Source organism: Peromyscus californicus, unplaced genomic scaffold, assembly GCF_007827085.1.
Source record: "Peromyscus californicus insignis strain IS unplaced genomic scaffold, ASM782708v3 Scaffold_12__1_contigs__length_115047231, whole genome shotgun sequence".
Lineage (NCBI taxonomy): Eukaryota > Metazoa > Chordata > Mammalia > Rodentia > Cricetidae > Peromyscus > Peromyscus californicus.
This window is the reverse complement of record NW_026294413.1, coordinates 71,705,011-71,721,378: the sequence shown is the minus strand read 5'-3', so window position 1 is coordinate 71,721,378 and position 16,368 is coordinate 71,705,011. Positions and strand designations below refer to the sequence as shown.

Here is a 16,368-nt window from a genome sequence, read left to right as displayed (position 1 = left end):
CACATTCTAGGTTCTTCTTTAACTGAAGATGATCTATTTTTCTTACAAATAAGCTACAGAATAATAAACCAGCAAAACCACATAGAATAAGCAAAACATATGCCTGGTAAAACTAAGTGAAATTCAAATTAACCCTATTCATGGTATACTAATTGCTAAGCGCTGTGAACCTGTATAGTCCTGTTTTAAAATGATCAACATATTAATGCTATTCCATGTATCCATTTAATTTGAACATTTACAGCTAATGAAGTAGGTAGCTAACATTCCATGACTTATACTGAGAAAAGAGTTGCACAAGAACACATGCTGAGTGGCAAAGTCAGAATTTCACTTCAGAAATTCTAACTACAATACAAACTTTTATTTAAATACGGGGTGGGGAGCACTACTATATAAACACTCTTAAGGTGTGGTCAATAGAGCCATGGCTATGCATGGTTAGCTTCATAAGGAAGTGCTTCTATAAATTCTTAGGTTTAGAGATGATACCATCCGGATACCTTTGCTTAAACCGGGCAACCACATCTGGGTCTAGTAGGTGTATCCCATCCAGTTGGTTTCCGAGAGTAATCCTAAAACAAGGGGAAAAGGAGACAAACCAAAAAGTCCTGTAAGGGCTTAGCACTGCTAAGGTTTTGTTTCTTTAGGTCTCAGGCTGTCCTGAAACTCTCTATGTAGACCATACTAACCTTGAACTCATACAGATCTGCCTGCTGCCTTCTGCTGGGGCTAAAGGTGTGCTCCACTATGCCCAGCCCATGTCAGATTTTAAAAAGATCAGAATAAAGTATATGGCAGTTGATCACTTAGGAGCTGATATAGGTGCAGATATTAAAACTGTCTGCATTTTTATTTCTTTGGTAGTGGTGGTGGTGGTACTGGGGATTTCATATAGGGGTCTTGCATGTATGCTCTAACACTGAGCTACATCAGTCAACAGCCCCCCTCCCTTTTGATACAGCTCTCACTAAATTAATTTTGTTATGTAGCCTAGGGAAGCCTTAAGCTTATAATCCTTCTGCCTCAGACTCATGTCACAGGATCCAGCTTGATCTATATAGCTAAGGATTAGTAACTGATGTTAGCCAGGCCTATTTCATTCATAGTCATTGCCAATGAATAATCTTTTGATATTAAAATGCCAGCCATAGGAGTTAAAGCATTAAAATTGACAGATTAAATAAATGCTTAGTAGCCACTAGGGGGCATTAATATATCCCACAGAATAGGTGAGGATCCTTAGGCTATTATAACTTTGAGACCAGCCCTTTGGATTCTAGTGAATGTTGTAGATTCCAATAAAATGATTTAAACATAAGCTTAAGCCATCTGGCATCTGAGCTCTTTAAAGCCTATCTGTAGACTACCAGGATATGTACAACTCATTGACTTCTGTCCTTAGCTATAAAGTTTTGCCCTGTTCTCTAGTAAAGTTACCAGTTGGGTTGCACATTGTGTGGTCGTCCAAATAACTCAATCTTGCGGGTCCCAGGGGACAATCTCTCAATCATGCCATATATTTCATCTGGTTTATGACTGGTGGAACGAACCTAGAAAATAAAAACCAAGCTACTTAAAGTTATTCAAGATTGCAGGGCTGGAGAGATGGCTCAGCAGTTAAGATCACTGACTGCTCTTCCAGAGGACCCTGGTTCAACTCCCAGGACCCACATGGCAGCTCAGAAGTATCTGTGACTCCAGTTCCAAGGGATCCAACACCTTCACAAAGAATTATATGCAGGCAAAACACCAATGCACATGAAGTAAAAATAAATTTTTTTAAAAAGTTTTTCTCAAGATTGCAATTCTAGCCCTGTCTGTTAAGTTATCCAAATGAATAAAAAGTTGGAAACTATACCTGACAAGAGAAATTGTATTGAAAATATGAAAGCTTTAGATGACTGGGGGAGCACATACCTCAGCTACAATCACATCACAATCCAGACCCTGGTTGAAGCCTTGGGGATTTCCTTTGACACCAACCTGCTCATCACAGAGAACACTGTTACTTTATAAACCATAGCTTTTGGACTTTTACATAGTTCCTCCTCCTAAGTTGGGCCTATTGTTACTCACCAAGCAGTGTTCCTTTCCGTGGTTCAGCCAGTGGCCTGTGCGGCCTGTCCTGATGATGCGCTGCAGTTGATTAGTCTTCACCCAGATGATCTCATCCACCCGTTCATAGCTATGGAGCATGAGAGAACGAACTACAACCTCAGCTTCACGGTTGAGACACAGTGTTAGACACAGAGGCACAGGCTCATGGGGATACTCAGAGAAGGGGACGTGCACCTCTTACAACTAAATCTCCCTCAAAAAATGCAACACTTGGGGCTGGAGAGATGGCTCAGAGGTTAAAAGCACTGACTGCTCTTCCAGAGGTCCTGAGTTCAATTCCCAGCAACCACATGGTGGCTCACAACCATCTGCAATGAGATCTGGTGCCCTCTTCTGGTGGGCAGGCAAAATATGCAGGCAGAATGAACACTGTATACATAACAAATAAATCTTTAAAAAAAAAATGCAACACAATTTCTACTTACCCCCAGAGGTTCAGACACTCTCTGCCCAATTCCATGGCCCTAGAAAGAAGTAAAGGTTAAACAATTTGCCCGTATTTTTCCCTTCAAAATATCTCATGTCTTAGAAACATTTACATGGAAAACACCATCGAGGCAACCGAGTAAATCTAAGAATGAAAAGATGAAACAGCATCTAATCTTAATGACTATTTTTCTAAAATCAAGAATCCCAAGTATTTGTGCTATAAATAGTAAGTCTCATGGAAGGGGGTTGGCATCCTAAATCAGTGACACTTTTAATCACAGGTCTGAGAAACCCCAGCCCCATGGGAAGGGGCGGAATCCTTAATCAGTAACACATTTAATCGAATGCCTAAGAAAACCCAGGATTTTATTTCCCACCCAGTTTTCACTCTGTACTATATTTGCCCATACCTACATATCTGTGGATTATATTACCTGCCTGTGACCCAGAGGAAAAGAAAGCCATCATCCTGCAGTACTGGTATATTGAGCCTGCGCATCTCATCATCTGTTAAGGTCCCATATGGTAGCTCCATGTGAATATCCCAAGGTGGGTCAGCCATCACAACTGCAAATTTGCCCAAGATACTGACGTCCAGGTAGCGGATATCACAACAGATCCACTGCATGAGGTAGTATTTGGTCATCTTTCCTTCCTTCACAGATTCATGGTCCCAAACCCTCTAACTCAAGTATTTCTATCCCATTCCATTCCCATCAGTGAGCCAGATTGCTTAATTATTCCCTATTTTTCTACATGTACAGATACCCCATTCAGTTTAAGTCTATAGGTTGAAAGGGGTTTTCCCAGGCTCTCCAGACATGTAGGTACCTGAGGTGGAAAGAGTCGATCTGCACTGGAGTCGCCACCAACACTCTGCGTAAGAGCAAGCTCCTGGCTTGGCGTATGCTCCTTGCTGCTAGGACCCTCCGAATCCATGCAAGCATCAATTTCATAGTGAACATATTTGCAGGTATCCATGTGGAAACATGTGTTAAGGAAGGAGCAGTCACCTAAAGACTCATCAGTGTGCTTATTGATAATTCGTCTGGGAAAATAAAAAAGGGGGATCAGAATCAAGATGGTACTTCAGAAGTAGATCATACATACATTCAAATGCAAGATTTCTTATTCTCCCCCAATTTTCTGTATTGTTAAACTTAAGAACTCGTTCTCTTGAATAAAGACTTGATCTGGGTGCAGTGGCTTAGGCCTATAATATCAGTACTGGTAGGTAGAGCCCTAAGGTTAGAAAGGTCATCTTCATCATGGCCAGCCTGAGCTACAAAACCTGTGTCTCAAAAACATCAAAATACAGACTTTCTCCTCTTACTATAGGAAAGACCCTGGCCGTTACATCAGAATAAAACACTGGCCTAAGCCCAGGTAGTTTCTCTAGGACTATCCTCCTTTCCAGAGAACTTTAACTTTCATTATTGGTCAGAGATACAGATGCCTGACTAGAGTTTAGTTCCTTTTATTTACAAGTGGACCTATATTCTTTCTCATACATTGGCCATCCCAAAGACAGATGGAATATGCTGAAAAGGAATTACTGTTTCTGGAAGACCCTCCCCACCTCATTCCCTCCCAAGAGACCTGAAGTGCAGCTTGCGACAAGGACGGTCAGCATCACTGGCTTTCATGCACTCTTCCTTGGTCCCATAGTCACAAAATTCTTGCACCTGGGCCCGACCTCGAGAGCGGAACTTTTCAACAATGGATTGTTCCTTGGCTGTTGTGGTATTTAATAGCTCTAGGATCTCCTGACTGACCTGTGACAGAAGTAGCCTTGGTCTTAAGAGTTTGTAGATCAATTAGCCCTTAAACCACCTCCACAAGTCTACCTCACAGTAATGTCTGATAAGAGATCAATGAGCTAACAGTATAGGAGAATGGCTTTAGAAAGGAAGTAAAATACAAAAAGCCTGGTTTCTACAACTGAACATTAAGCTCATCTTGCCTCCCTAGGAGTATAGCTTCCCTCAGGCCAATCTGCATTGATATGGTACTGAGAAAGGCACAATGCTAGTATTCTGTTGCTTACCTCAGTATATTCAATAACTCAATAAGGGAAAACACTGGTTATCCTCATAGAAAGCCAAACTAACTTTTTTGTTTTTTAAAGATTTATTTATTATGTATGCAGTGTTCTGCCTGCATGTATGCCTGCACACCAGAAAAGAGCACCAGATCTCATTACAGATGGTTGTGAACCACCATGTGGTTGCTGGGAATTGAACCCAGGACCTCTGAGAGAGCAGCCAGTGCTCTTAACCACTGAGCCATCTCTCCAGCCCCCAAACTAACTTTTTTTTTTTGTTGTTTTTTGTTTTTTGTTTTTTCGAGACAGGGTTTCTCTGTGTAGCTTTGCGCCTTTTCCTGGAACTCACTTGGTAGCCCAGGCTGGCCTCGAACTCACAGAGATCCGCCTGGCTCTGCCTCCCGAGTGCTGGGATTAAAGGCGTGCGCCACCACCGCCCGGCTCTAACTTTTTAAAACTAAACTAGAAGTCATAAACAGATGAGAATTCAATGTAGTTCTAATCAGAACCATTGATAATTTCATTGATTTCCATAACCTGGTCGAAATGAATATCATTTAGTACTCCGGTCTCCCTATATTTATTTGAATTTTTCTTTTCTCTGAATCCTCTTCTGAGGATTCTTCCAAATAGATTCAGTAAATCAGGACTTCCTAACAATGTGATTACTGATATTTTGGGCTAGACAGTTTTATTGTGGGGGAGGTGTCCTACGATGCACTGTAGCATGGTTAGCAAATTTTGGCCCCCACCTTCTAGATCCTGTATCTACTCAATGCCAACAGCACTCTCTGGTGCTGTGACAACAATGTAGCCGGACACGGACAAACTTCCGGTGGAGGTGAAGGTAGAGGAAAACCACCTCCAGCTGAAAACCACTGCTCCATGTCTTAATTCTGAGAAATACTTCTTGTCAAAAGGTAACACATCAAAACTGTAATTCAAAGCATAATGTGAGCATTTCCATATGACCCCTACCTTCTTGCTCTGTTGTTCTTTAGTAGACTGTTGGTTCAAAAGACTTTCTATCTCCAGGTCAACATCTGAGGCAGCATGTTTCCTTGATTTCTTAGGCGGCTCCTTAGCTGGTTCTGATGCTGAAGAGGTCAAACCAGATGCTAAAGAGCTGGCAAAGGCAGCCACAGTAGTCGAGTCCTGTTCTGCACGCCGTTTCTGCCCTGTGATAGACCCTGCTGCTTCTCCAAGGCCTTTCTTGTCTGCCACAGCACCCATCATGGCAGAGAGCTTGGAGTGGTCAGCGTAAGTTACAAGAGTGGGATGTGCATCATCTTGTAGGAGACCTCGCTTTACCTCAATCAACTCCTGAGCTGCAAATTTCTGTAGAAGGCTTTCGACCCCATCTTGAGTGGCAGGTGCATCTGGCTAGAGAAAGGGGATGAGCATGAGACACTACCACGACCGACAGCAAATATGTGATCAATTCTAATTTTATCAGGTTATTACCGTAGAGATGGCAAGACGGATGGAAACAGCATCAGTGGGCAAGGTTAAGGCCAGATCTGAGAGGTGGTGGAGCAACTTCTTCTCCAACTCAGGGTCTGTAGCTAACTCAGGAACCACAGAAGTGGTGCTGGGCTTAGGGCCACTAGAGGGAGGTGCAGTTGGCACTGGGCTATCACTACGGAAGGTTGGGGACAGTGCTGCTTCTGGATTCCTTAAATCTAAAAGAGAAAAATAAAGTGAAGAGAGTCAATGCTGGTAATCTTGACATTCCTCAAGGCCAAACTCTCCAGCATTCCTAGCACACACATCGTTCATTTCAAGCAAGTTCTCCGACCAGCATTAGCAATGGATCACCTTTCAGATACACAGAAGCATTTGCTGTTTTGCCAAAATAATCCTGGATTTTACTGAGAACTACGCATGTTTTCTCTGTTGGGAAGTTTTTTCCTAATTCTCTGTCCTCACTGCCTCAAAAGAAGTAAAACAGCATGGTACACTTACAGGGCTCTGCCACTCTTTTCTTCTCTTAATGATACAATCAACCCATATTTTAATTTAAAATAAATGTATATTTTTTAATAATCAAAACTGAGAATCAGATATCTTCCAGGGATGGATTTTGAATTTTTTTTTTCAAGACATGGTTTCTCTGTGTAAGCCCTGGCTGTTCTGGAACTTTGTAGACCAGTCTGGCTTCAAACTCAGAGTGTTGGGATTAAAGGTGTGTGCCACCACCGCCTGTCAGATTTTGAATTTTTAGTGAATCAAGGCCAATGGCCATCAAGAATGTGTTTCACACTTAAAAACATTAGGCCTTTGGAATACTTGGCTGAAGGCCTGGTCAGCAAATGAGGGTTACAGCACATTTCCACTGTATGTTCTTACCCACCAACTGTACACATGAGGAGGCCGTGGATAGCTATATCCCTGAGGATGACCCTGAACTCAAAATCCTCTTGTCTTTCAAGTTCAAGATTATAGGTGTATGCTACCACACTCAGCTAGATCTACAATTTTCAATATTTTTACATAAATTGAGATTTTTCAGAAACACCCATATAAATACATGTTTTTGCACTTGTGTGTGTGTTGCAAGTGGCAGCCTCTGTAACTCTCTCTCTGCCTTATTCCCTTCCTCATCTCAGCTGCTGACAGTGTTCGGGGTTACAAGACCATGCTGGGGATTTGAACTCTGGCCCTCAAGCCTGTGCAGCAAATGCACATCCCCTAAATGACTGTTTTCAAAAAGGTAATAAAAGGTAATAAAGACACTTAAGTCCAGGAACTGGAGTCTTTGGTAAGTTGGTTAAAAACCAGTTTTAGCCGGGCGGTGGTCGTGCACGCCTTTAATCCCAGCACTCGGGAGGCAGAGGCAGGCGGATCTCTGTGAGTTCAAGGCCAGCCTGGGCTACAGAGTGAGTTCCAGGAAAGGTGCAAAGCTACACAGAGAAACCCTGTCTAGAAAAAAAGAAAGAAAGAAAGAAAGAAAAAGCCAGTTTAGTCATCTGTCTATGATAGATATGTAATTATGTTTCCTACATAAAATTGATATACCAAAAGCAGCAGCAGCTGGAGAAATGGCTCAGCAGTTAAGAACACTGACTGTACTTGCAGAGGACCTAGTTCAAGCCTAGATTTCTACCACCCATATGGTGGCTCACAACCCAGTTGCAGGGGAATGGAAGGGTGGAGGGAATCCTTTTCTGGTCCCCATGGGCACCACATGCATGGTACACATTCATGGTACACAGACATCACAGGCATACATACAGGCAAAATACACATACACCATACACATAAAACATAAACGGGAAAAATAAGAAAACCAAACTTACCAGGCAGAGAGGTTAGTTTGAATGGTGAGGGGGAAAAAAATTCTCCAAATCTTGTTTCCTAATTATTCCCTGATTCCTAGGTTTTGCACTTTGTTTACCATACTGCCTTGTTTTTAAAAGTGGTGTAATCTGACAAATTTTACATTGGCTAATAAAATTTAAAAATCAAGGCCAGGGCTGGAGAGATGGCTCAGGGGTTAAGAGCACTGGCTGCTCTTACAGAGGACCCAGGTTCAATTCCTAGCACCCACATGGCAGCTCGAAACTGTCTGTAACTCCTGTTCCAGAGGATCTGACACCTTCACACCAATGTACACAAAATAAATTAAAAAAAAAAAAAAAAAGATTTAAAAATCAGGGCCAATTCAAGTGGCAACTCCAGCAGGAGGACCCCACCGAGGACGCCAATTCTTGTTCATCATTCTATTGACTGTGGATCTATTTATTTATTTACTATTTCCTACTGCTTTTTGAGACCAGGGTCTGTCTCTAACTAGTCCTGGCTGTCCTGGAACTCACAACTCCCTGTGAAGACCAGGCTGACCTCAAACTAATAGATATCCTCCTGTCTCTGTCTCCAGAATGCTGGGATTAAGGCATGCACCACCATGCCAGGCTTTCTCCCGGGCCTTTTCTCCTAACTTCCTAGATTTTAAGCTCCTTTAAGGTAAGAACAATGTTTTATTTTTGTCACGACTCATGAATCGTGTAGATATGCAACAAATGCTTACTAGTTATGGTGAGAATCTTGCCTGAGCATCCAGGTCCGGAAAATGAGCACATGAACTTAATTTCGTCAAGATCTGCTGATGGGGGAGTTGAGAATACTAACAAGCATTGTCACAAGCTAGCCACGCACGTGGTATGGATTCAGTATTCTTGCAGAGCTTTGCAACTACTGATTTACCTTAAATAATTGACCTTGTGCTGGGGAAGAATGTTAGGGTAGGACTCAAAATCTTTTAAAGTTCCTCCAAGTTTTCCGAGTTTGTCATACAAGGGAGAGGGGGAAAAAATGTTTAAAGACCAAACCCAGGTGTTTTCAGATTCTCCCTAAATTTTGTAAACACTTTTCCCTACTCCTTTTGCACCACCTAGTGAGGACCTTGTTGTGGCTGATAAACTGGGGACATACAGGTGTAATCCCTGCCCACAGTGTTAAAGAAATGACACAGTGACTGAGCAATCGCTACAACCAAGAACAACAAAAAGGGCCTTGCTGCCCCTCAGAATAGGGTACTGAGAGGCTTCCCAGGGGAGGCGGCACAGGCTTCCTGCAGGTGGACATAGGTTTCCGCTACTCAGGGGGAAAGGCGGGCTACCAACGTTCGAGGCGTCCAATAAATGGTCACTGCGGAAAGGGCGCAGAGCCCGAGCTGTCTTTCTCTCCTGGGGTCGCTCGCCCCTCCACGGCCCGCCCCAGCCACCCCGCACCTCACCCAAGTGCCCAGAGTCCTGCTTCCGCCTCCGCTGCAGCCGCTCACGAAGCGAATCCAGCTGTTTCTTATGGGCCTGGATAGAGCTCCACGTGTCCGACATCCTAGTTCCCAGCACCGACCCCGCTCGAATCAGGCGAGGCGAACTAGCACCTCCCAAGCCTAGAACGACGACACATCCAATTCTCACGCGGACGCCTGAAGGCCAGCCGGATAAAGAGCCAAGATGAAAAGCCACTTCCGGTTTCGCGAGCGCAAGCTTTAGGTGTTGGCGAAACAGCGGATGTAATCCTTACGACTGTTCTCTCTCGTGCTTCCGGGAGCAGTGAGGCTGTGTTTGCCATGTCGGTTGCTGGCAGAGCGGCCATATTGATTCTTTCAGTCCTCCCTTACTGATCACACATTAAATTAGCGGGAATAGAACACGCGTGGGTGGGTGACGGATGGATGTTATTGGTTGAGAGATAGATGGGCGGGATGGGGTGCACAGATTGTTAGTCTAGTTGATTGTAAACCCAGGTGCTTGCACATGCTAGCAATCAGTATACCACAGATTTGTACCCTTCAGGCCCCGGATTTTCTTTTTCATTTTTTTTCTTTCTTTCTTTCTTTTTTTTTTTCTTCTTGGTTTTTCAAGACAGGGTTTCCCTGTGTAACAGTTCTGTAGCTCACTTTATAGACCAGACTGGCCTTGAACTCACAGAGATCTGGCAAAAACTCAAATCAGCCTTGGTTTATGGTAGAGATTGGGTGTTGATCTTTTTTTTTTTTTTAATTTTTTTTTTTTTTAGATTTGTCTTATTCATATGAGTGCTTTGCCTGAATGTCTCTCTGTGCACCAGATACATACCTAGTACCTGAGGTGGTGAGCCTCCATGTGGGAACTTGGGAATTGAACCCAGGTCCTTCACAAGAACAAGTGCTCTTCACTACTGAGCCAATTCTCCAGTCACCCAGATTTTCTAAATTAAAGGTTATTATTGGTTTCTTCTTTCCTTTTATATATGTGGAAAGACATGAGTTTCACTATGTGACTCTCTACCCAGTCTTGAACTAGCAATCCTCCTGCCTCAATATCCTGAGTTCTGGGATTTCAGGCATGTTCTAAGACAAACAGCTTAATAGAGAGCCATCTTTGCAGCATGGAGAAACATAGTCTTTTAAAAATGTACAGGAAATGTGGAGATAGCTCAGTAAAATGCCTGCTGTGCAAGCATGAGGTTCTGAGATTCCCAGAACCCATAGAAATTCAAGGAAGAGCTGTGTGTAATGGCAGACTTTTTTTTTTTAAAGTTTACTTTTGAAAAAGACTTACTTTTTGTGTATGAGTGTTTGCTTGCATGTATGTATACCACATGTGTGCCTAGTGCCCTTGAAGACCAGAAGAGGGAGTCATCTTTGTGAACTGGAGTTACAGACAATTGTGATCTGTGATGTGGGCCCTGGGAATTGAACCTGGGTCCTCCAAAAGAGCAGCCTGTGCTCTTAGCTGATGAACCATCTCTCTCCCTCTCCCCTCTCCCCTCTCCCTTCTCCCCTCTCCCCTCTCCCATCTCCCTCTCTCTCATGTGCAGTGTTCTGCCTGCATATATCCCTTCAGGCCAGAAGAGGGCACCAGATCTCATTGTAGATGGTTGTGAGCCACTAGGTGGTTGCTGGGAATTGAACTCAGGATCTCTGGAAGAGCAGCCATGAACCTCTGAACCATCTCTCCAGCCCCCTGAACCATCTCTTCAGCCTGTTGTTAGGTAGCTGTAATCTCAGTGTTGGAAAGGTGGAGACCAGTAGATCCCTGGGGCTGGCTGGCTGGCAAACGTAGCCAGAAACAGGAGCGAAAGCAAAAGATCTCCCTTGTTGGGGTATGAGAGCACTGCTGAAGCTAATCATTCACAAACGTACCTTCTTCTGTTTATAACATCACTTGTTTGTGTTCATGATGCTGGAGGTTGAACCTCGGGCCTCAGGAATGCTAAGCAGGTACTCTACCACTAAGCCGTATCCCGCAGCTCAGAGATCACTGCTCTTTTAAGGTCCTTAACATGTGGACCTTGTGAAATATATAAATTATAGTTAAATATTTTTTTATGTAAAATGTATGTTGTGTGTGGTGATAGAGATGAGGCATGACAGCACTTCCCTGCATGCCCTGGCCTTGTGCATGCTGTGAAAATGCTCTACCGCTGGGCTATCCAGTCCAAGAACCACAGTACTAGATAGAGTCTTGCAGTACGGTAGAAGATGAGAGATTTGGATTCCGTCTTAAAGACAGTAGTCCTTAGGAGCTGGAGAGATGTCTCTATAGTACTTGCTATTCTTCCAGAGCACCCAGGTTCAGTTCCTAGCACCTGAATGGTGGCTCACCATCCATAACTGGATGCAACCTTCCTCACTTCCTGGAAAATCTGTTGTTGCTATTGACATATAGCATATGCTATAATTGGTACACACACACATATTATGTATGTACCCACACACACAATTTGAATTTGTTGTTTTGAGATATGTAGCGTTGACTGGCCTGAAACCCTCAGATTCACAGAGAGCCACCTGCTCTGCCCTCCAAGTGCTGATATTAAAAGTGTATGTCACCACATCTGGCTATAATTTGAACTGTTGAGCTTTAGCTGTGCTGTCAACTGTGGTAAAAGTGTCACAGTTTACTGGGTTAATTTGGTAGTATACAATTGTATAGCAATTTACAAACATATTGTTCTAAAAATGTGAAACTACTGTTTTTCATTGGTGCAGAGGTAACAGGCTGTATTAAACATGCAAGGTCTTATCTACAGTTCAGTACTGGAGCAGGTACCCAGCATGCGCAAAGCCAGAAACTCCAGGGCAGCAGAGCAAAATCAGAGTGTGAGCCCAATTATGAGCAGAGACATTGCACTCCTCACACTCAGCCTCCTGCACGGTGGGAGTCGGTTCCACAGTTGGCACATCTCCAGTTCATGTTTTTATGTGGGATATATGACTTTTCTATTCTTCCTATCAATTTACTACAACACTCACAGAACCCACCTGCTGTGGATATCGCTCTGTATAAATAAAATGCTGATTGGCCAGTCGCCAGGCAGGACGTACAGGCAGGACAAGCAGAGAAGAGAATTCTAGGAACAGGAAGGCTGAGTCAGGAGACTGCCGTCCAGGGAGCAGCATGTAAAGGCAGCAGGTAAAGCCACGGAACATGTGGCGACATATAGATTAACAGAAATGGGCTGAGTTTAAGTGTAAGAGCTAGTCAGTGTAGGCCTGAGCTAATGGCCGCGCAGTTTAATTAATATAAGCTTCTGAGTGATTATTTTATAAGCGGTTGCAGGGTCCATGGTGCTGGGCAGGACTGGAGAAAACTTCAGCTCCACCCACCAATTTTGGTATTTAAGTCCTACTCATACTTTTATTTTCTCCTTTTGTGGCACTAGGGGTTGACCAGGGCCTCATATACCCTCATCTCTCACATTTTTTTTTTTTTTTAAGATTTATGTACTTATTATGTATACAGCATGTATGACTGCAGGCCAGAAGAGGGCACCAGATCTCATTGCAGATGGCTGTGAGCCACCATGTGGTTGCTGGGAATTGAACTCAGGACCTCTGGAAGAGCAGTCAGTGCTCTTAACCTCTGAGCCATCTCTCCAGCCCCCATCTCTCACATTTTGAGCAGTATCCTCAGCCTTTTTCTGTTCTTGGGCAGTCTTTGAACTTACTCTGTAACCCAGGCATGTCTTGAGCTTACAGTCATCCTTTCCAACTCTCCAGGAGCTGAGATTACAGCCCCCTGCCACTAGCCAGCCTAGTCACCTCCTTACTACTTGACCAAAACCTAAATGTCCACTAGGATTTATCAGTTTACTGTTATGAAAGGTGTGAAAAGACAAGCAGAAGTAAAGGGAGGTCAAAGTTGGGCCTCACTGGGAATGGGACTCGTGCAATGATTTGGGAATCAGAAGGTATTGTTTATTAGTTAAGTGCTAGGAATGGTAACTAATGCCCCAGATACAAGAGTTTGTGAGCGATAAAAACATGCCAATGGCCCAGAGGTAAGGGGGGAGGGATGAGGTGAAAGGGATGGGGCACGTCTTTAATCCTAGCACTAGGTAGGCAGAGGGAGGTGGATCTCTGAGTTGGAGGCCAGCCTGGTCTACAAGGGCTACTCAGAGAAACCTTGTCTTTGTCAGTGAGGCTTGACACTAAGAAGGAAAAAAAGAATGTGGGTGACTGGTAGAATTCTCCGAGAAGCACATGCTAAGAGCTGAAGGAAGGAGAAAGATGCAGGTCTAAGGCTCCCCCTTTGCCATGGAGGCTCCCAGAGCGGACTACTCATTAGAGGCCTGGGTGCTACTTTGTATCTTGTATTTCTTCAGTTTTTGGCCAGAGGTAGAAGAATCAGAGAGTCAAAGGTTGTTACTTCACCGGACTCCTTGATGATTGCCGTTCTTACAGGGGCAGCCCAAAAGCAACACCTCTGGATGCCAAGGGGAGTTTGACGGATCATATACAGGTTTGTAAAATGGCATCTAGATTGTTGAGTGGATTGAATCAGTTACTGTGTTTAAGAATGGTTATTTTATAGGCATGCCCCATTTCTAGTGTTGGATTTGAGTTTGTTATCTCTAGGATCCCACAGGACATTTTTCTTACCTATCACCATATAAAAGAATCTGTTTCCATAATTCTCCCTCCTAGAATAGGCTGATGAAGTGCTGCTGTGTCTTTATTTACGTTCTCACCGAAGGAGCGCTTGGCCTATGAAATGAATGAAGTAAGCCCTCAGAAAGGAAGCGAGAAAAGCAGCTCGCTCGCGCTTCTCATCCGTACATTTATTCCTCCAGGTCTGGACTCGAGTCTCTTGTTTGTGTCAAGTCCATGTTCTGCAAGCTGCATTTACACCTACTCATTCTAGCAGGTTAACATTCACTCAGCTTCCAAAAGAGAGATCTAGTGGAGAAGGAGGGCAAGGATGGGGTTCTGCCAAGGAGGAGGAAATCAACGGCACCCAGAAAAAGGAATTAGCAGTGAAGAGAAAGCAAACACGAAATCAAGAGAAGTAGAAACAGGAAAAGGACGAGAAGGAGATGGAAAAGAGCCCGGAGGAAAGAGTGTAGAGAGGCAGGCTTTGTGTCAAAGAAACCTCCCTGACAGCTGTTCCCATAATGAGAACCGACACGGGACTAGCAGGCCAGTCTGGTGTAATTAGGGAAACGGCATTATCTCTGTCCAGTGGGGATGAAGGAGGTTAAAGGAATGGGAGAATCAGTCACTTGCCTTCCTCCACAGGCTGAAAGCTGGGAAAACGCATTTACAAAGCTTCCAGGAATTCAAAACAAAGGAGCTGTTTCTCCCTCCTTAACCCCCCAACTTCCCAGGTGTTAAAGAGGGCCTCCTCCACTGCTCTGGTAGGGACCTCCAGAATCAAATAGTTCTTTATTCTAAGCAGAGTGAAGAATAGATTTACTCACCTCTGTCTTGCAGGGAGTCTGCTGTCACAGTAGTGTCAATGTAGCAGGAAGCCAGCATCTGGCCCCTGAAAGTAGCACTAGACTGGGAATCTCCCACCTAGTTTTTCTTTTCTTTTCCTTCCTTCCTTCCTTTCTTTTTCTTTTTTTTTTAAAAGAGTATTATGTATTCCAGGCTAGCCTTCCACTTGCGATACTCCTGCACACACACACCTGTATCAGGATTACAGTTCTCCATCACCCCACCCTACGGGACCTGGTTCTTTAAGTTGCTTCATTTCTTTTGGGGTTGTTGTTTTGAGATAGTCTCATACAGCCCAGGATTGGTCATTAACCCCCTATACAGCCAAGGATGACCTTAGATTCTTGAGCCTCCAACTTGTGCCCCAAGTGCTAGGATCACAAGTGTGCCAGTGTGTCTGTCTGAATCATTCCTTCAGCATGAAGGTTTAGTGACATTATCATCTTATAAGGGGAAAAAATCTGGAGAATTAAGGGGTTTTTGTTTGTGTGTGTGTGTGTGGTGGTGGTGGTTGGGGCAGGTGGGAAGGATTCCTGGACTTGAATTCTGGGCTTCCCATATGCTGTACTGGTGAGCTACACCTTCATTTCTAGGAAGTCAATTCTTTAGGAAAAGCCAAGTCTTAAGAGAAAATTCTGAACTTTACTATGTTGTGGAAACACAAAGTTAAAAAAGAAATTATAATACATGCTCACTTCATGCCATCTGCCATAATGTGTGTGTGTATGTGTATATATATATATATATATATATATACACACACACACACACACACACACACACACACATATATATATATACACACACACATACATACACACACAATGTTTTTGCTGGGTATGTAGCAGGACTTTAATCCTAGCACTTGGGAGGCAGAGGCAGGCAGATTTTTGTGAGTTTGAGGCCAGTTTAGTCTACACAGTGAGTTCCAAGACAGCCAAAGCTATGTAGAGAACCCCATTTTTTTTTTTTTTCTGGTTTTTCGAGACAGGGTTTCTCTGTGTAGCTTTGTGCCTTTCCTGAAACTCACTCTGTAGCCCAGGCTGTCCTTGAACTCACAGAGATCCGCCTGGCTCTGCCTCCCGAGTGCTGGGATTAAAGGCGTGAGCCACCACCGCCGCCGCCTGGCTGAGAACCCCATCTCAAATATTAAAAAACACAAGGTTCTCATGTATCCAAGGTTAGTCTCACTGTGTAGTTGAGAATGATGCTAACTTGTTTCATGCATACTAAGCAAGCTCTACCAACTGAGCTACACTCCTAGCTCTTTCACTTTGTCATCATTTATTTATTTCTAGACGGGGGCGGGTGGTGTTTCTTTATGTAGCTCTGGCTATCCTGGAACTAGCCCTTGTAGACCAAGCTGGCCTCAAACTCAGAGATCCACCTGCTTCTGCCTGGGATAAAAGGTGTGCACCACTACCAGCTGGCTTGAGTTATTTATTTATTTTTTTTAAAGAATCTATTTTCTTTTTAAGATTTATTTATTTATTACGTATGCAATGATCTGCCTGTGTGTATGCCTGCAGGCCAGAAGAGGGCACCAGATCTCATTACAGAT

The 16,368-nt window shown here is 43.7% G+C and overlaps 1 protein-coding gene across 1 annotated transcript; it reads right to left on the bottom strand.

The window, feature by feature from the left end:
* Window positions 1-206: 206 nt before the first annotated feature.
* On the bottom strand, window positions 207-9,655 carry Mettl3 (methyltransferase 3, N6-adenosine-methyltransferase complex catalytic subunit). Its single transcript, XM_052733286.1, has 11 exons — window positions 9,333-9,655; window positions 6,059-6,276; window positions 5,573-5,977; window positions 4,150-4,325; window positions 3,382-3,598; window positions 2,985-3,172; window positions 2,547-2,585; window positions 2,080-2,188; window positions 1,921-1,986; window positions 1,441-1,553; window positions 207-575 (listed from the first exon to the last, which is right to left on the bottom strand). Exons 1-11 carry the CDS (start codon window positions 9,430-9,432, stop codon window positions 464-466), a joined length of 1,743 nt encoding a protein of 580 aa, XP_052589246.1. The 5' UTR covers window positions 9,433-9,655; the 3' UTR covers window positions 207-463.
* Between the last annotated feature and the right edge of the window lie 6,713 nt (window positions 9,656-16,368).

Excerpts from the sequence above, each read along its gene's own strand:
- Mettl3 (XM_052733286.1), bottom strand. The coding sequence starts at position 9,432 with ATGTCGGACACGTGGAGCTCTATCCAGGCCCATAAGAAACAGCTGGAT. Across the intron at positions 2,586-2,984 it reads TTCCTCTGGGTCACAGGCAG|GGCCATGGAATTGGGCAGAG; the intron begins GTAATATAATCC and ends ACTTCTTTCTAG. Across the intron at positions 576-1,440 it reads CACAATGTGCAACCCAACTG|GATTACTCTCGGAAACCAAC; the intron begins GTAACTTTACTA and ends CCCTTGTTTTAG.